The 21,417-nt window shown below is 25.2% G+C and overlaps 1 protein-coding gene across 12 annotated transcripts; it reads left to right on the top strand.

The window, feature by feature from the left end:
• The first annotated feature begins 1,417 nt into the window (after positions 1-1,417).
• LOC122500636 (dynein axonemal intermediate chain 2) lies at positions 1,418-21,101 on the top strand. Of its 12 annotated transcripts, XM_043609647.1 has the most exons (13): positions 6,281-6,299; positions 6,434-6,457; positions 7,145-7,174; positions 8,284-8,880; positions 9,036-9,394; positions 9,476-9,656; positions 13,272-14,339; positions 14,497-14,639; positions 14,723-15,076; positions 16,280-16,435; positions 16,533-16,981; positions 17,187-17,635; positions 19,895-21,101. In XM_043609647.1, the coding sequence occupies exons 4-13, from the start codon at positions 8,295-8,297 to the stop codon at positions 20,704-20,706; spliced, it is 4,557 nt and encodes a 1,518-aa protein (XP_043465582.1). In that variant the 5' UTR covers positions 6,281-6,299; positions 6,434-6,457; positions 7,145-7,174; positions 8,284-8,294; the 3' UTR covers positions 20,707-21,101. The 12 variants fall into 12 exon arrangements, with proteins under 12 accessions (XP_043465590.1, XP_043465592.1, XP_043465588.1 ...); XM_043609655.1 differs by lacking the exons at positions 9,036-9,394; positions 9,476-9,656; positions 13,272-14,339; ... (4 more) ...; positions 17,187-17,635; positions 19,895-21,101 and adding exons at positions 1,418-2,064; positions 3,894-4,055; positions 4,203-4,461; ... (3 more) ...; positions 5,599-5,734; positions 5,881-6,027 and having other exon boundaries at positions 6,108-6,299; positions 8,284-8,392; XM_043609657.1 differs by lacking the exons at positions 8,284-8,880; positions 9,036-9,394; positions 9,476-9,656; ... (5 more) ...; positions 17,187-17,635; positions 19,895-21,101 and adding exons at positions 1,418-2,064; positions 3,894-4,055; positions 4,203-4,461; ... (4 more) ...; positions 5,881-6,027; positions 7,319-7,619 and having other exon boundaries at positions 6,108-6,299.
• The last annotated feature ends 316 nt before the right edge of the window (positions 21,102-21,417 follow it).

Genomic DNA, 21,417 nt, shown 5'->3' with positions numbered 1-21,417 from the left:
TCGGAGCGCGTTATACTTGTTAATTAAATATATAATGTATTATTGAAGAAATAATAAAATAATAAATTTATTTATTTATTAATATTTTAAAGAAGGTTCTAATTCAACAACCAAAAGAATTAAGTGATGAAAAGTATAAAGAAAACCAAAAATGTCCTCTTCATGAAAGTAATGAAACTGCGGAACTTACTGATCAAAATGTAAAAATTGTGGATGCTGTAGATGGACTAGACAGGCATGGGATTCCTCCTTGTCTTGTGAAAATATTGAAAGATTATAATTCATATGTAACAACAAAGTCAACAACCCCAAAGGCAAAGGATAAAAGAACTCAGGAATCTTCCAACAATTTTCTCTCGAAATTCGATAATATGGTAATAGATATTAGAAAGAACTAAATTTCGAATATTTACTTTCACTATTTTATTTGTTTATTTTTTAAATTATTTAATTCTTTAATTAATTTAAAAAAGTGTTAATTGTGACGCGTCGCGAAGAAACGGATTTAAACCGCATTTAAACATAGCAAACATAACCTATAAAATTTTGACAGTTCGGACATGGTTCGGACAGTTCTTAAGTCGAACCAGTCGAACGAAAGTTTGTGTTGCAATTGTTATATAAAAAAATCACTACTTAATTTAAATATAGGTAAAATATTCAACAATTAAGAGTATAACTCTATAATAAGAATAAAATACTTACTGAACATTTTCAGTGTCTTCAGAGGCAAAAAGAAAACTCCAAGTTCGAGACACTTCCGCTTCTTGCAAAAGGTTTCATCGAAATTTTAGGCGACTTATATAATCACAATGAAACGAAAACCATTCAGAAAAATGAATTAAAAGCAAAATATTCCCGTTTGAATTTAGAATATAAAAATGTCTTTGCTCATAAAAAAGAAAAGACGAAAATTTCGGAAAATAGTGGTAATTCTCTCGATAAACGAGGATGGATGTCGCTCGGAATTTGGAACGATTTGTGTCTTTCGAATTTTGAAGGTTCGGTCAAATCTAAAAGTATTATTCATATTCACGAAACGATAAAAATTATTCTTTTTCAACAGTATAATTTATTTTTATTTATTTATAAAAGAACAAAGTTTAAACAGAGCTAATTAATTTTAATAATTATTAATTTTCTTTTATTTATAATTTTAGGAATGACAAAAGTTCTCTGCATTCGTTATTCAAGTAGAGTTCAACTCACCTTATTATTTGATGCCATTCAACAAATCCAAAGAACAAAATATCGAAAAGTTTTAGTCAATTATTTACTTTACAAAGTAATGCCATATGTGAAAAATTATTTAGAACCAAATAGCAAGGAATTTGCAGAAATCTATAAAATGTCCTTCACAATAATTCAAACTTTAAATCCAAAAGTTCCCGTTCTGGTGAAAACGGATAATTAAAATTTTTCTTCTCATTACAATTATGTATAAACAATCTTTGATTACATTAAAATAACTTTTACGTTCAAAGTAATCTTTCCTGAAATCAAATAATGTTTTTTAAATCTCTGACAATTAATTTTCCAAAGAAAAAGCTTCGCTTCCCTGGAGAATTGATTGATCAAACATTTCTGTATACAATTTGTACTCGATTACTGAGGAATACCAAGCAACCATTGTGATTTGATACTTAATGAAAAATAAATTTTATCTTTTGTACAAATTTTGTTTAAATAGTTCGTCACTTTATTGAAGGAAAAGAAGGAATAATTAACAATAATTGAAATTCTGATAATTTTTTTTGTCGTTTTGTGACTATTTTTAGTAGGGAGTAATAATAATAAGAGTAATATAAATATTAATAGAAATAATAATAATAATAAAATAATAATAGTAATAAAGAAAAGAAGGAATAATTAACTAAAACAAAAATGGATGTACAATATTGCTATGAGAAAAAAAGGTGTCAATTTGGAAAGAGATGTAATTTTTCTGAGCAAGACAAATTGGAAGTTGACATTAAATCAGATGCATCACAGGCACAAAATTTTATTCGGATGGATCCCATAACACAGGGCACACAGGACAGAAAAATTTTCGCTGTCCACGAGGTTTGTTTTATTTTAAATAATTATTTAACAAATATTTTTTTATTTATTCAATATTTTTTTAAATATTACCATTAAATTTAAACTTTTCAAAAAATTTTAATATAAATTCAATTATTTTTGACAATTTTAATGAAATTCTTTTAAAAAATCAGTATTATCAAAAGTTGTAATAAAATTCCTTTAACAAATTCAATTATTTACAAAAAATCAGATAAAATTCTTCGAAACAATTCAATTATTTTTGTAAGTATTAAAATTCTTCAGAGAAATTCAATTATTTTTAATACAATTTTAATAAAATTTCTCGAAAAAATACAATTATTTTTTAAAATATTAATTAAATTCAATTATTGTAAAAGAGTTTTAATAAAAATTCAATTATTTTCAATTTAGATCAAATTCTTTTTAAAAAATCATTATTTTCAAAATTTTCAATAAAATTCCTTCGAAAAATTTAATTATTTTCAAAAATTCAGAAAAAATTCTTCGAAACAAATCCATTGTTTTCATAAATAAAAAAATTCTTTGCAATATTAAAATATTTTCATAAATAATAAAATTCTTTGCAAGAATTCAATTATTTTTGTAAAAATTAAAATTCTTCTGAGAAATTCAATTATTTTTAATACAATTTTAATAAAATTTCTTGAAAGAATACAATTATTTTTAAAAATATTATTTAGATTCAATTATTTTCAAGAGTTTTTAATAAAAATTCAATTATTTTCAACAATTCTGATAAAAAATTCTTTGAAACAATTCAATTATTTTTTATAAATTGTAAAATTCTTTACCTACAAGATTTAAATTATTTTTGTAAATATTAAAATTCTTCTGAAAAAATCAATTATTTTCAATACAATTTTAATAAAGTTTCTAGGAAAAAATTCAATTATATTCAAGATAATTTTAATAAAATTTCTCTAACAGCTTTCAATTATTTTTATAAATTGTAATAAAATTTTTCTAAACCATTCAGTTGTTGTTCTCAAAAGTTTTGAATAAAATTTTTTGTAAATTTCAATTATTTTCAAAATTTTTTAATTAAAATTATTTTAAAAAATTACATTATTTTTACGAAATTGAATGAAATTCTTAAAAAAAATGTAATTATTTACAAATACTTTAATAAAATTGTATAAAAGAATTTAATTTTCTATGAATAATTTTAATATAATTTAATAGGAAAATAAATAAATTATTAATTACAATTAATAATAAACATGATTATATTAAAAAGTTAAAAGAAAATCGTTATAAAATTCAATCACTTTCAAAGTTTTCAGTAAAAATTATTTTTAAAAAACTCCATTATTTTCAAGAAAATTGAAATAAATTCTTCAAAACAATTTACTTATTTTAAAGAATTTTAATAGAAATCTTGCAAAGAATTAAATTATTTTCAATATACGATTTTAATTACATTTTCTCGAAAGAATTCAATTATTGAAAAAAAATGTTGATAAAATTCTTGAAATGAATTCAATTATTTTCAAATTTTTCGATAAATACTTTGCAAGCATTCAATGATTAGATTATTTATTTTTAATTACGTTATTTTTTAGTTTTATTTACGTTTTTATGTATTTTTATTTACGTTCTTTTTTATTTTTATTTTCCTTATTATTTAAATGTTAATTACGTTCTGTTTATTTTCCTTATTATTTATTTTTATCTACGTTATGTTTATTTTTATTTACTTTAATATTTTTTTTTATTTGATAATTATTTGTGTAGCCCATGATTATAAAAATTGTATTATTGTTATTTTTTATTATTGTTTATTTAATTGTTTTCATTATATTACAAATGCCAAAATTAATTTTTAGATAAACACGACAACTGCGACTTTCAAAGAAAATGGAATGCATCACGTCGAAGGTGGATGGCCGAAGGACATCAATATGCACGATTTGGAGCAGACAGTCCGATATAGACGAAAAATAGAAAAAGATGAATTCTACGTTCACACAATGCTGCAAATGCTGCCGGTAATTTATTTAAATCTACACAAGGAAAAATTTTTTTAAAATAAGAATTTTATTTAACTCTCTGCTGATGCTAACGACCGTTATCGTCAAAAATCGTTTTCGATTTTCGTTATTTACACTTTATTGGAATAGTGACTTTGTTTTCAGACGATGGAACATTGCGCTTTACAAAACAATGCTTGCAATATTTACGAAGAATATTTCAACAATAGTGATTCGACTCCTCTAATTCAAAAACCATTTTCTCGAACTGTCAATGTCTATCGAGATCCACTGCCAATGAAGAGACCAATAACTCATCTCTCTTGGTCGCCGGATCAAGGAAATCGAATAGCAGTCAGTTATTGTAATATGACTTTTAAAAAGACTTCGACTTACAGTGCCATGTCTTACATTTGGGATGTCGGTAAGTATCATTAAAGAAAAAGTTTTTGATCAGAAAAAAAATTATACCTAAAATTTAAAACGTATTTTTACCAATTTCGCAGAAAATCCGAACAAACCGTGCATGGAATTAAAACCTTTCTCTCCAATGGTGACATTAGAATACAATCCGAAAGACAGTAATATCCTGATAAGTGGATTAGTTACGGGACAAATAGCTGTCTGGGACATAAGAAGAGCTTCCGAACCAACGGACGTGAGTTTAATCGAAAACAGTCACAGGGATCCTTGCCATAAAGTTTTATGGATAAATTCGAAAACTGCCACCGAATTCTTCAGTGCTTCAAAAGACGGACAAGTAATTAATTCATTAATTAATTAATAATCAATTCTCAATCAATAAATTTAGGAAATAATGAATGATTCAATACGAAAATATAAATAATGATTAGGAAAAAACGAAAAATATCATAACAGGTTAAATGGTGGGACACAAGAAAACTGCAAAGTCCAATAGAAACTTTGGTGATGGATTTAATAAAACCAGAGGAACAGAACATTGACCGGGCAATTGGAATTTCGAATTTGCAATTTGAACCTTCTCTTGGAACGCGATTTATGTGTGGATTAGAAAATGGTAATAAATAGACTTGCTGCCAAGAAAAATTCCTAGGCAAAAAATTTGATGTTATTTTTATAATTTTTTGAGTAAAAACCAAAATACATATAATTCGTTCACTCTTTCTTGGGAGCGTGTCACAAATAATATAAAAAATACAATTTTAAGTGTAGAAAATTTTGATTTTTATGAAAAAATAATATTTTTACACAGGCATTGTAATATCCGGAAATAGAAAAGGTAAAACACCTCTGGAAAAAATTGCCACTCGTTTCAAGGCTCATTATGGACCGGTTATAAGTGTAGAAAGAAATCCAACTTTTGTGAAAAATTTTCTAACAGTAGGCGATTGGACCGCTAGAATCTGGTCAGAAGACTGCAGGGAATCGTGCATTGTTTGGACACCGTCAGTTAATAATCTTTTTAGGAATCGTTTTCTTATTAATTTCATACTTTTTCAATCATATTTTAGAACTTTATTATTTTGAATTTCCGATTTTGATTAATCAATTTTTTTTAATAAAATAATTTTATTTTCAGAGGACATAGAGATCTTCTAACAGGCGGCGTTTGGAGTACAACTCGATTCTCCGTTTTCTTCATTACAAAAGTCGATGGAACTCTAGACGTTTGGGATTTAATTGTCCAGCAAGATTCTCCAGTTTTAAGCGTCAAGGTACTCAAAATTTATCTTCTTTATACCTATTTGGCAATAAAAATTCAAGCAAAAAAAGTATTTCTTATTTCTACTAATAAGTAATTTTCTGACCTTTTCTTTTTTTTCGATAAATTTTCTGACCAAAATTTTTTTTGCAAAAATAGGTGTGCGATAATAGTTTGACAAGTATCAGACCTCACGAGCAAGGACAATTGGTTGCAGTTGCCAGTAAGAATGGAATGACATATTTAATTGAATTCTCCGAAGTCTTGACAACAAATCAGAAAAATGACAAACTCTTGCTTACGGCGGTAAATAATTGAGAATAATTATTTAACTCCAGATTTATCACTTTTATTCCTTAAAGTGTAAACATAACGTCTCTTTTTAGCTTTTGGATAGAGAGACTAGACGAGAGAAGGTTATAGAGGCAAAAAATAGAGAGCAAAGACTAAAAATGAAGACAATAAAACCCGAGTTGCCCAGTGAATCGCACGAAGTAAATAAATCTGAAATTCAAGAGTCGAATAAAGATTCGCATATAGTTCAATGTGAACAGGACTACGAAACTGCTATTCAAGCGGTAATTCTAATTATTATTATAAATAATGAAATAATTTTTTAAAAAAACTTAAATTTCTTGCAATTAATTGCAATTTAAAATAATAAATCAAATAATAGTGACTTTTACATTAATTAATAATTTTTAATTTAAAGGAAATTGCTAGACAGAGTGCTGAGGTAAATAACAATCATTTACCTAATGGACCAACAAATAATTAAATATTTTCTACCACGTATTGCTAATTGACTTGAACTGAATATTCAATAAATAATTTTTTAAAACAAACATTACATTTTCTAATAGAAATTGATCTATTTAATTAATTTGTATATTTTTTTTATTTATATTATAATTTATTTATTTATTTTATTAAAAAAGGTTTTCAAGATGTTTAGTTTAGTTTTGATGTTGTGGAGGTTATTATATTTTTATTATTATTTTTGTATTATTATATTACTATTTGCTATTATATTACCATTTTTCTTTTTACTTAAACTATTTTTACTATTTTTGTTATTATTATGAAATTTATGAAATATATGAAATAAAATCGTTATCGAAACGTTAAAAAAACAATTTCTGCGGGTAAAGAAATGACAAACAGTAGAAGAAAGTTTCAGTGCATTATATAAAACGTATAAAACAAACCGTTACTTTGACGGTTGCAAAAATGAAAGTTTTTAATAAATTAAAAAATACAAATTAACCAAGACTGGAGATTTTCAACAAAAGATTCATCAAAAATGGATTTCCATCAACTGATATCAAAAATTAAAAGTTTACTATTAAAATAATAATTAAATTCACAAAATTCATCAAAAATAGGTTAGTCCGTTTTTTTAATTTTCTATTTATTATTTCAGTTATAAAAATTACTCGAAAAAGATCAATAGGTAATCGTCTAAAAATAAATATTTTTTAATCAATTTTTAGTAAAACAAATCGAAAATATTTTTTAATATGATAATTTGGGTATATTTTAAATTGATTCAGTTTCATAATAAATGACATTTTTTTGTTTATGAAAAAAAAAATAGTTTCTGAAACAAAGTTCGAATGTAAATATAAACAACAATACTAAAGCAGTTCAGAGGAAAGTAAACATAATTAAAAATTAATTTACTTGTTTTTAATAAAAGAGTAAAACTTAGAATCACTTTAAATGAATGAAACTATAGTGATGATAGAGAAACAAAACTCAAGTCGTCAATCGATCGATATTCAAGGCGATTACCTATGCGAGTATAACAACAACGTGCAAAGGGGTCGGAAACGTTAGTGAAACGCAGTAAAGAACACCTGTCAGTTTTCTTCTAACTTCCAACAGTTTACCTAATAAATGTGAGCACAGTGAAAATAATTTAAAAAAACATTTAAAAAAAATTTTCTGTTTATTTAAAAAAGAATGAAAATATTTCTCTAAATGTACAAAAAAGTTGCAAAAAATTAGGACATGTCATTGATCTTTTTTTAACTTATGGAAATTTGGTTTTTAAATTCCGTTTCTCTATGATGACGGAAGTGACTGACTTTAGAGGGTGTTTTAAATTTTTCCCAGAATTTTTAAAAAAAATTTTCTCGTGAAATAGTTTCAAGTTTTGTTTAACTTGAAATTTTATGTCGAGTGCTATTTTCGATTTTTGTTTATTTTATTACAAAATATTGAAAAATATAGAAAAGTGTTTCGGAAAAAAAGTAATTTTACTCCGGTTCACCGAAAAAAATTCTTAGAAAATAGAAAATAAAATTTCGAGATTGTAATCTCGAAATTTTATTTTCCATTTTCTAAGAATATTTTTTTCCTATTTAAACAATGGAGTTATTGGCTGTATTTAATTATCGACATCACCCATGGAAACCAATCACTTTCTAGACGGAAATTTACATTAGAAATTAAATTTGCATTTCAATTTAAAATTACCCAAAAGTGTCAATAGAATTTTTTTTTTAAGGATAAATTCATTTTTTTAAAATTGAAATTAAAAATTAATTTTCCGTTTAGATTCAACAAGAATGGAAAATCAAAGAATGGAACTGAGTAGGAGGCTGAAAGCTCGAAGAAATGAACAAATGAAAAGAAGTCGAACACCCAAGAGCTTGGAGAAAAAATCGGAGGAAAAATTGGAGGACCAGAATGATTCGGATTCGCAAAAAACTTTTTCCAAAGATAATCGATATTCGCGAAGGATTTCAATAAGTGAAAGAAGTGCAAAATCTCCAGTGAAGCAGAATAATCTCGAGACGACAGTCGACATTGAGCCACTGGTGGATACAATTCAAAAATCGACTAAAGAAATTTTACGACCACCTCCTGGTCGATCTGTACTGAAAAGGACGATAAATGTTCAATCACTGGATATCGAGTCCGCCGAGGATTCATCACTAAAAACAGAGCCAATGAATGTCGTCGTCGACGTTCACTGTGAAAACGAAATCAGACCCAAAAGTTCGAGACGAAGTTCTAGAGAAAAATCTCCCTCGCCGCCCAGAAGATCTGCATTTGTCAGTTCAGACGAGGATGCTCCAAAAAAGCAATCTGACAATATTTTTAGTAAATCTTTCAAGAAACAGGAATCCGAACAAAGCAACGGAAATTCTGGTAATGTAAAAGAATCTAATCTTTTCCTCAGTTTTCATCATTTTCGTATAACAATAATATATCGATTTGAACTTTTCTATTTTGAAATTGTTTCGATAACTTGATGCACATTTTTAAATACATTTTTGATATACGAAATTTTTTTTTGTTTTTAGATCGAATACAAGATATTATAGAATATCCAACAAAGCTGCAAACACGAGAAGTTCGGCAAAAGGAAGCAACGGTCGATTTGACGAGAGATGAGAAATTAATGAAGAAAACTGTCAGAGGGCGAAAGGTGGACAAATCCCCAGAGGCTTCAACTTCAGGACCACGACCACGAAAACGATGGTCCATTCTGGAAACAATTTACGTGTCCGAAGATGTCAAAAAGGGAAAAAAGCCCTGGTCAGAAGAAGTCACGTCCGATTCTTTCTGGCAAGATAAGGCAAAATCTTCTTGGGACACTTCGTCCGGAAAGGAAGATTCTCCAAAAACTTATGCCACTTCCAGTCGCAAAACTCTCGTCAAAGTATTTCACTTTCAACTTTCGCATTTTTTATTTTATTTTTCTGGAAAAAAAATCTAGGTACTGAGGAAATTTTTCTTCCAGGAGCAACTCAAGAAACCAGTACCAGCTCCTCGTTCAAAGAGCCAAAAATCGATTAACGTTTCCAGCATGGCTTTTGATAATGAAGCATTTTCATCAGAGCACGAGGAGGTTCTGCGAATCGAAACGAATCCTGAGAATAGAAAAATAAAAATGAGTTTGGAAACAGTGGGCATAAAAACAGGTAGATAATTTTATCAAAACATTGTCAGGCTTCGCACTCATCTACTAAAACCTACTATTTCTGTTTTTTTTTTCTTTTGAGAATTTTCACTATCTACTTTAAATTCGCTAATACTAGAAATCAAAAAACTTCTCAAAAATTATAATCAAATTTTCTAAAACGATTCAATTATTTTCAAAAAATATTCGAAATTCAATTATTTTCAATATTTTTAGTATTTTCATAAAATTTCGCATCAAAAGAGTTCAATTATAAACAAAAATTGATAAAATGACCCAACATTCAAGTATTTTCATAAATAATAAAATTCCCAACAAACATTCAATTAATTTAGAATAGCATTTTCAAAAAAATAAATTCAATTTTTTAAACAAATTTTTGATAAATTGTAAGCAAGAATTCAATTATTTTCATAAATAATAAAATTCTTCTCAGAAATTCAATTATTTTTTGAAAAAATGATAAATTCTTGCATTTTTTTACAATTATTCAATTATTTTCTTAAATTATACAATTTATCACGAGAATTCAATTATTTGAAAAGATTTAAATAAAATTCTTCTCAAGAATTCAAGTATTTTCGTAAATAATAAAATTCTTCTCAGAAATTCAATTATATTTTTAAAAATTGATAAATTCTTTTTTTAATTCTTTGTAAATTTTTCAATTATTTTCCCAAATTATAAAAATTTGTACGAGTATTCAATTATTTAAAAAGAATTAAATAAAATTCTTCTCAAGAATTCAATTATTTTCGTAAATAATAAAATTCTTCTCAGAAATTCAATTATATTTTTAAAAATTGATAAATTCTTTTTTTAATTCTTTGCACAAATATTCAATTATTTTCCCAAATAATAAAATTTTTCACGTGAATTAAATTCTTCAAAAAGAATTAAATAAAATTCTTCGCAATAATTCAATTATTTTCATAAATAATAAAATTCTTCTCAGAAATTCAATTATTTTTTGAAAAATTGATAATGTCTTGAATTTTTTTACAATTATTCAATTATTTTCCCAAATTATAAAATTTTTCACAAAAATTCAATTATTTGAAAATATTTAAACAAAATTCTTTCCAAGAATTCAATTATTTTCATAAATAATAAAATTTTTCTCAAAAATTTAATTATTTTTTTTTAAAATTGATAAATTCTTGAAATCTTCACAACTATTTAATTATTTTCCTTAATAATATAATTTTCACGAGAATTCAATTATTTTTTTTTTAATATTTCATAATATTTATTATATTTTGAAAAAATTAATTATTTAAAACAATGTTTATAAAATTCTTACGAAGAATTCAATTATTTTCAAAAATAACAAACATTTCACAGAAATGCAATTCTTTTTAAACATTTTAATAACATTTTTCGCAATAATTTAATTATTTTCATAAATAATAAAATTTTTCTCACGAATCCAATTTTTTTCTAAATTTTAATAACATTTTAGTAACTATTCAATTATCAGGGTGTCTACTAACCGGGAATTCCGGGAAATAACCGGGAATTTTATTTGACCGGGAAAAACCGGGAATTAGCCGGGAATTTTATACCGAACCGGGAATTTTTTCACAAAAATTAAAAAAGTTTTATTATTTTAATTTGTTTTTAAAAAATAAATTTTTATTTCAATTTTTATAGATATTTATACTGTTCTCTAAATTTAAGTTAGTTAAAAATAATTAATTTGATGATAAAAAATCAGTTACCAATTCAAATATATTATGTAAATAAATTTAAAAAAAATTATGGAGTTAATAGAAATATTGTGAAATTCGACTGAAAATATGTAATTAAATTTGTTAAAGAAATTCATTAGAAACTTTTTAACAAATAAAATTTTCAAAGTATTTTAATTTAATAATTGATTAATAATTGAATATTATAAAGAGTAAAATTCTAATGTATTCATGTTTCTTACTGCGAAGATAAATAGTTAAAATTTTTATTAGTTAATTTTAAAAAATATACATACTTAAAATTGTTTAATAAAATTGAACTTTCGCAAAATTTTTTTTAAATCTAAAAAATAAAATTGTTGTAATTTTTCAATTCTATTGTTTCAAGATAATTGAATTTTTCTAAACAAATCATTGAAATTTTTTTACTTTTTTTGAAAAATAATTGAATTTTTTTAAAGAATTTTATTTAAATTTTTCGAAAATAATCAAGGGAAGTTAGTGACCATAATTATAATTTTATTTTTAAAATTTTAAGTCCCTCTTACAGTTTTAAATCAATTTTTTGCTTCTAAAAATTATACTATTCTATTATTATTTAATAATTATAATTATTGAACTTCTCTTAAATTTTTATCATTTTAAATTTCTGAATGTTCAAATAAATGATATTTATTTATTTGAGCAAATTAAATGTTTATTACATATTAAGTAAATAATTAATTATTGCTGCTTATTATTTTCAAAAATTCTAATAAAATTCTTCACAAAAATTAAATTATTTTCATAAATAATAGCATTCTTTGGAAGGATTCAAATATTTTTATAAATAGTAAAATTCTTTGCAAAAGTTCAATTATTATTATCAATGTAATTTTAATAAAATTGAAAAATCCAATTTTCAATTATAATTATAAAGAGACAAGATTATTTTTAAAAACTTGAAAAAATTCTTTGTTTAATTCAAGTATTTTCCAAGTTTTTAATTAAAATTATTGAAAAAAACATTATTTTCAAAAAATTTAATGATTTATTTATGTTTGAAATCAAATTTAAATTTAAATTTGATAAGAAAAAAAAACCGGGAAAAAATTAGGATATAGCCGGGGAAAACCGGGAAATAACCGGGAATTTTGTTAAACGAAAATAGTAGACACCCTGAATTATTTTCATAAATAAAAAATTTATCGCATGATTTCAATTATTTTTAATACAATTTCATAGGAATTGCGCAAAAAATGTAATTATTCTTAAAATTTTAATTTCTATTCCACTAAAAAATCAATTATTTACAAAAATATTAGAATTTTTCACAGGAATTCAATTATTTTAAAATATTTTAATAAAATTGTTCGAAAGAAATCAATTACTTTTAATACAATTTTAATTAAATTTTTTTGAAATAATCCAATATTATTCTTTTAGATTTTAATAAAAATCTTCCAAAGAATTCAATTATGTACATAAATAATTCTTCCAGAGAATTTAATTATGTCGATAAATAACAAATTTATTTCTGAAAATTCAATTATTTTGAAGCATTTTAATAAAATTCTTTGTAAAATTCAATTATTTTTATAAATCATAAAATTCTTTGCAGGATTTTAATTATTTTTAAAAGTAATAAATTTCTTCTTGAAAATTCAATTGTTTTAAAAAATTCTAATAAAATCGTTCACAAAAATTTAATTATTGTCAAAAATTTTAATTTACTTTTTTAAAATTAATTATTGAGTGTGAAGTCTGCATTGTTCTTTGCTTCAAAAAGCGTCGCAAATTGTTACGAAAAGTATTTAAAAATTATTTGAAAATAATATTTAAATTGACAAATTGGCAGGAAAAGTATTTAAAAATGACGGACAGAAGTAAGTCTGTCCGTCATTTTTAAACACTTTTTCTAACTCCTGTATTCATTTTTCCACCAGAAGAAAAATCTCCGTCGAAAAGACCCAAAAGCAGCTCAAAGTCTCTCAATCGAAAAACGGAAAGATGCTCATCAGGAAAATCCGAGAGTTCTGATTTCGATTCAGACGATCGTCGCCTAAGGCAAAGAATCAAATCACCAAAGAAAAAATCCCTTTCAAACAATTCCGAAGACGAACCATCGCTTTTCAGGAAAAATAGTTTTACAATTACAAAACCAATAATTCGTTCGAAATTACGTCGAAAGAGTGGTGGCAGTGAGGACACATCAAACATGGACAATGAATCCAGTATTTCGCAAACTACTAGTAAAAGAGATATAAAAAGTCGTCGGAATTCTGAGGAGATTTCTTCTGACGTTGAAAACTCCCAGAAATCCAGCTCTAAACATAAAATGCAAATAATTCATTCAAAATATTCTGGTCAGGAAACATCGTTGTCAACAAACGAAGAAGAGGAGATGAGCGATATCGACGACCAGGCTCGAGTAAATCAACAAATTCTGAAAAAAGTTCCAAAAATTAAAAAAAGTCGCAGTTCGGAAATTCATGAAATCGAAGACAGCGATAGTAGACGACAAATTGAGAAGAGAAAGAAAAGTGAATCGTGCAGGAGTAGAACAAGTTCTTCCACTAGGGGAAAAGAATTTTTAGGTGAAGATGCAGGGAGAAAGAAGAAAAAGAAAAGGCGAAAAAAGAAGGAGGAGAAAGAGGAGCAGAAGGAAATTAAATTCGTATCGATAATTGTTCATAGATCTGATGTTTTGGAAATTGACTACATCACACGACATCCAATGGTGAAGGTTCATATTGTCAATGCAAATACGGGAAATTATCTGAAAAATCATGAGAATGGGGGAAAAAGTGACAAATCATATTTACAACCGATAATCACTGGGAAATTCGATATTAAAGAACACAGATCAATTAAGCCAATTTGGGAGGAGGAATTAATTTTCGAACATGATTTTGACGATATTTTGAGGACCGAGGACGAGCAAGTTTTAATTTTCTTCGAAATTATCGATCTCCTTTCTTTCTCTGAAGCTAGTTTAAATTATAATCATTACGGTAAGACAAAAAATCTTAGTTTCTATTTTTTTAATTATAAATCAATTTCTTGTCAAGTGTGACACAAATAGTAAATAATAAATAAATATTAGTAGGTAATAAATATATTAATAATAAATAAATGAAAATAGTAACAATTAATTTTTTATTCTTCAAGGGAGTGAAGGCTGTTGGCACAAAATAGCTTGGGCATTTTTGAGACCAGTCGGAAGTGTTGGATTGCATATTAACAAAAAAGTTAGACTCCAATTATTTAGACCGAGGAAAAGTATTAAGAAATTGGAACGGAAGCAATGCGAGGTATGTGATTTCCTTCAACTTTGAAATTTTAGGGAAAATAAATTAATTAGAATTTTATTAAAATTAATTAAAATCTTTTAAAGGTTTACGCCTGGTGGAAATTGAAGAAACGTGAAAAATATCCGAGTAGTCTCTACATAACAGTATCGCCAGTGGAACCTCCGAAAATCGAACCCGTTTATTATGAACAATTGACGCTAAATGAATTGTCTGATATTCACAGTGATATTCAAAGAACACCGCAGAAAGCTTCAGACGAAATAAGTCTTCCAAAATGGTCGAGACTGACAGCCCAGTCTTGTAAAATACCCAACAAATTATTATTTCAAAGTGAAACGTTCGACAATGGCTCCTTCTATATAGCTTTTAGTAATGATGGCAAATTTTTAGCGTGCACGGTTTCTGAGGAATATGAATTTCCTATTATTGTTTACAAGGTATTGTTCTTTTTCTTCTTTAATATTAACAAAAAATAGTTCGGCTTCACGCTAAATAATTAATTTTAAAAAAGTATCAAGAAGTATAATACTGAAAAAAGTAGTAAAAAAAGTAGCTATCGAAAATTTCAATTTATAATCTTTTAAAATTTAGTTATTTCTAAAGAAATCCTTTTAATATTCAATTATTATCTAATCTTTCACCTGAAATTCGTTTTTAAATCAATGCATATTAAAAAGTTCAAATGAAATTCAACTATTTAGATACAAAAATAAATAAGACATTGAATAATTGAATGTTTCTCAAAATTTAATTGTTTTAAAGAATTTATCAATTTTTAAAAAAATAATTGAATTTTGGAGAAGAATTTTATTATTTATGAAAATAATTGAATTTTTGCGAAGAATTTTATTTAATTCTTTTTAAATAATTGAATTCTCTTGAAAAGTTTTATTATTTTGGAAAGTAATTTAATAATTGTGAAGAATTGAAGAAAGAATTTATCAATTTTTTAAAATATAATTAAATTTCAGAGAAGAATTATATTATTTATGAAAACAATTCAATTCTTGTGAAGAATTTTATTAAATTCTTTTAAAATAATTGAATCTCGTGAAAAATTTTATTATTTAGGAAAATAATTGAATAATTGTGAAGAATTCAAGAATTTATCAATTTAAAAAAAAATAATTGAATTCTTATAATGAATATTCTTATTTATGAAAATAATTGAATTCTTGACAAGCATTTTATTATTTATGCGAAAATAATTGTATTCTTGAGGTAGAATTTTATAGAAAGTTTTTAAATTGATTTTTTTCGAATAATTTTTCGAAATATTTTAAAGAATTCAATTCCTGTGGAAATTTTACTTCTTATAAAAAAATTGAATGTTTGCGAAGAATTTTATTAAAAATCTTTTGTGGAATTTTCTTAAAATTGTATAGATATTGAAATTTATTGATTTTCGAAAAGTTTTTGAGAATAAATCGTTTTAAAGAATTTTATTACAATTTTTAGAATTATTTTTTATTTTAGAAATTGGCGAATGCAAATTTCGCCGAAAAATAAAGAAAAAAGTTGCTTTTAGTGTCATAAATCTAAAAAAGTATCCAAATAGTAGCAAATTGTAAAAGAAAATAGTAAATAGTAGGTTTTAGAAGATGAGTGCGAAGCCTGCTAATATACTTATTATATTCTAGGTTGACGAGAAAAAGATTAACGTTAGATTCAGTGGTCACAAGAATTTTGTTTATTCTCTAAATTGGTCGCAGGACGATCGATATTTATTGTCGGTGTCTTCAGATCAAACCGCTCGTTTATGGGACGTTAGTGAAAAAATAGTTCAACACATTCAAGTAAGATTTTTAATTTATTGATATTATCAATTTTTTCAAAACTTTAAAAATTTTGAAAGAATTTGCAAAAAATGTTAATATAAAAATTCCATTCCAGTTGTTGCCACATCCTTCATACGTCTACTGTGGAAAATTTGATCCAGCCAATTCGTCGATAGTAATCACCGGATGTTACGATCACATTGCGAGAGTTTGGGCGTTGAATAAAAATTCCGAAACTTACGAACTAGTCCAAGAATTAGAGGTTCATGAAGGTTTCGTCAATTCGATTTGCTTTCAAAAGGATGGAAGTTTACTGACCGCCGACAGTGTGGGAGTGATTATTCTCTGGATTATCAAGAAAAATCGCAAGGGTCCGATGAAAAAGGAATGGCAAGTTGGAAAGAAGATTAAATTACCGGAAATCGAAGCAACACCAATTAATACAATTGTCCTCCATCCACGAGGTTCTAGACTTCTTGTTCATTCGCGAAACAATGGTTTAAGATTACTGGACCTGGCAACTGGAGTTGTGCTGCAAAAATACGAAGGTCTCGAAAACAGAAGGTAGGAGATAATTTCCTTGCAATAAAATTCTATTTTATTGCAAAAATTATTACTCAATTAATAATTTAAAATAATAAAACAAAATAGAAAATAAAATAAAAAATGCAATAAAATAGAATTTTATTGCATTTTTTATTTTATTTTCTATTTTGCTTTATTATTTTAAATTATTAATTGAGTAATAAGTAATTTTTGTTGGATTTAGAATACAAACCGCAGCCTGTATTTCTCCATGTGCGACATTGGTTTTCTGCGGGGGAGAGGATGCGACACTTAATGTCTGGAATTTAGAAACTGGAAAACATTTGGCTAAATATTCAATTTGTGACAGCTACAATACAGTTTCCTGTGTCGATTATCATCCGTATGACCACGTTCTTGCTTTTTCTACCTTCGGCAATGCGGCGCCTTTCAAACTTTTTATATTCGACAAAAATTCGACTGGCGATGATGTTGGACTTCATCTTCTGATAAATACAAAGTCGACTATTCTGACAAATAGCGAGGTCGCGGTGCACTCTTTGGAAAATTCACGAACCAAAACTCTCTGGAGTACGTCGACAAAAAGAAGAAGTCTCGAGGATTCTACCGTCCACCCGAGAACATTCAATTCTGGCGAATCTCTATATTTGCATAAATTTGGAGGCTCTACAGGTAATTAAATTCCAAACTTCGTACTTATTTTATTAAAAGTAGTGGAACAAATTAAATTTTTAGAATTTACAAGAAAATTCTGAATTTTTAGTGTCTTTTTTGTTTGACTTATATAAACTAGTAAACTACAACGAATTATAATAAGAAACCTTCAAAATTTTTTTCTATTTCTGATCATAATAAATTTTCTAATATTATTTAATTATTTCAAAAGTTTTAATGCAATTATCTTGATAAATAACAAAATTCTTCACAAAGACTCAATTATTTTTATGAATTAAAAAAAAATTCTTTGCACAATTCAATTAATTTTATAAATAACAATATTCATCACAAGAATTAAATTATTTTCAAAAGTAATAAAATTCTTCGTAGAAATTCGATTATTTAATAAATTTTAACGAAAATATCGTCAAGAGTTTAATTTTCTTTATAAATAGCAACATTTTTCGCCAAAAATTCAATTATTTTCAAAATTTTTTAAGTAATTCAACAAAAGAATTCAATTATCTTTATAAACAACAAAATTCTTCCCTAAAAATCAATTATTTTAAGCAATTTTAAAAAATTTCTTTGCAAAATTCAATTATTTTTATAAATAACAATATTCATCACAGGAATTCAATTATTTTCAAAATTAATAAAATTTTTCATAGAAATTCAATTATTTTCAAAAATTTTAACTTATATCTCGTCAAGAATTCAATTATCTTTATAAATAGCAAAATTTTTCCTCAAAAATTCAATTATTAGCAAAAATTGAAATAAAATTCTTTGCAAAATTTCAATTATTTTCAAAAGTTTTTCGTAATTCAATGATTTTCAATATCTACTATTTTTATAAAATTTATCACAAAATTTAATTATTGAATAAATTTTTTTGATACAATTCTAGGAAAATATTCAATTATTTTCATAAAGGATAAAATTCTTTGAAGAAATTCAATTATTTTTACAAACTTTAACGAATATCTCGTCAAGAATTTAATTATCTTTATAAAAAGCAAAATTTTTCGCCAAAAATTCAATTATTTTCAAAAATTTAAATAAAAATTTTTGCAAAATTTCAATTATTTTTAAAAGTTTTTCGTACTTCAATGATTTTCAATATTTACTATTTTTATAAAATTTATCACAAAATTTAATTATTGAAAATTTTTTTTTTATACAATTCTAGGAAAATATTCAATTATTTTCATGAATAATAAAATTTCATTAAAAATTCAATTATTTTTACAGCAGAATTTTAAATATTTTTAATACAATTTAAAATAAATTCTTCGAAAAATACAGTTATTCTGAAAAATTTTATTAAAACTTGACGAAAGAATTCAAATTTAAGAAACATTCAATTATTCAATAAAATAATAATATTCGTTGCACTGATTCAATTATTTTCATAAATAACTTTTAATTCGTGGTCATTTTAAAATCTCGTCAATAATTAAATTATCTTTATAAGTAGGTAGCGAAAATCTTCGCAAGAATTAAATTATTGTCAAAAATTTTTATATGCTTCTTTTGTCAAAATTTCCAATTATTTAAACAAAATTTAATAAAATGAATCGCATGAATTCAATTATTTTCATAAATTATTATTTAAATTCTTCTCAGGAATTTAATTTTTTTTTAAAGTTTAATAAAATTCTACAAAAAGTTTTCAATTATTTTCAAAAAATTGTTATAAAATTCTTTAATATAATAAATTTCAGTAAAATTAATAATTATAATTAAATTCCTTAAAAGAAATTCATTATTTTCAAAAGTTGTAAATAAAATTCTTCGTCAAAATTAAATTTTAATATTATATTAACATTCAATTGTTGAATAAATTATTTATTTTTGTATTTAAATAATTGAATTCTCGTAGAATTTTCTAATAAAAATTCATTTAAAAATGAATTTCGGTTAAAATAATTTTACAATTAAAGAAATTCGCAAATATTCGAACATTTTTTTGAGTTTCTAATCATTTTTAGAGTGAATCAGAATATATTCTTTAGTGTCAGGGAAAAAGTCAAAATTCTTTCTGAAAATCAGGGAAAAACAAATTAAAATTTTTGTGGCAACCCTGACCCACTATTTGCTAGTTTTCTTACGATTTGCTACTATTCAGATTTGTGATACTAAAAACTACTTTTTTCTATGTTTAAAAATTTTCACCACTTTATATTCACTAAAATTTTAAAACTTTTTTGTTCCAAGGCATCACAATTCTAAAATCAATTAACAAAATATAAATATCCTCCTAAATTTCAGGTCAACTGATCGAGAACGAAGATGGGGAATATCGCAAAGTAAACCTAAAAATGAAACTCCAAAGATTTATGGAATCTGGACCGAGTCTGAAAACAAGAAGCATGAATAGATTAAACAACATAATTGAAAAAATAGACAAAATTCTCCTCAACGCCTCGTCAGCAAAATCACCCGTCGATCTCGAACTTGCCACAACAAATAACGAACAAAACATGACACTAGTGACAACCAATCCAAAATTAGAGCGAGAAAAAAGAAATTCAAAATCAGGAATCTTCAAGGACAATAGTGACGATACAATACATTCAACACTCACTGACGAGGCCATAGAAATGCAAACTTTTCCCAGGGAGAGAAAACCATGGACCGAAAGATCAAAAAGCGCAAAAGCACTACGATCACCAAGACGAATGGAGGAGGAATTAATGAAAACATTCTCCGACAGTGCAGTTATTTGTAGAGAAAAAAAATCCCTCAAAAAACACAGAGAGGAAGACGAGGTGAATTATTTCGAAAATTTCAACAAGACGGAAATGATTCAAATTTATGAGAATCAGAGAAAAAATCTAAATTCCAGTTCATCTGGTTCGGTTGTTATTCATCAGTATGGATTTCCCGGTAAGGAGCGTCCGGAGAGTCCTGACAGTGATGGCACATATGTCGTGGAAAAAGGCGATTTAGAAAAGAATACCGACATTCAGTTTGAACAAGTTTTCGGCAGTGGAAGTTCAATTAAGAGCAATGTCACATTTACTGTGGTGAGCGAAATTGCCGATTCGAAACCTAGAAAGAAAAAATCACAGGTGCAATAAAATCTGAAAGAAAATAGTCAAAATAATTAATAAATAATAATTAATAATAGAAATCTGAAAGTAATATACAATTAACAAGAAGAAATTCGTCAGAAAATTGACAAAAAAAAATTAAATTCTGAAAAGCGAAGAAAATAATTTTCAGCTGAAACTAAAATCTCTGTAGGTAGTAAAAAGATAAAATTAGAATCAACGGCAAATATACATCTGCTACTAGTTCCGCTTTGAGTATACAAACGAAACGAGGGGTCGAGAACTCTAAATTCGACAAAGAATTCTACTAAAAATCCCATATGTATTTTTTTTACGAATATTTCCCTTCTGGAATATAACAATTATTTAAAACAAATAATTCCAAATTATATTTTTACACTATTAAAAATAATTCCAAATTATATTTTTACACTATTAAAAATAATTCCAAATTATATTTTTACACTATTAGAAATAATTCCAAATATTTAGAATGTAACAAATTTTTAATCGATTCTTTTTTTTGAAAGAAAAAAATATCAAAAACTTTCGAAATTAAAGAAAAAATTTTCTTTATCATCAATTTAATAATTTAGTATCAAAAATATTTTTCTATGTTCAAAAAATATTAGAGTTCTTGACACCTCGTCAAAAAAATAGAAATTTTTTTCCAAAATTTGTTTTTAAAAGTTTTTAAAAAAATATACCATTTAATAAAAAAAAATGTGTAATATTTTT

This window comes from Leptopilina heterotoma, unplaced genomic scaffold, assembly GCF_015476425.1.
Source record: "Leptopilina heterotoma isolate Lh14 unplaced genomic scaffold, ASM1547642v1 Lhet_19, whole genome shotgun sequence".
Classification (NCBI taxonomy): domain Eukaryota; kingdom Metazoa; phylum Arthropoda; class Insecta; order Hymenoptera; family Figitidae; genus Leptopilina; species Leptopilina heterotoma.
This window is presented reverse-complemented; position numbering and strand designations above follow the sequence as displayed.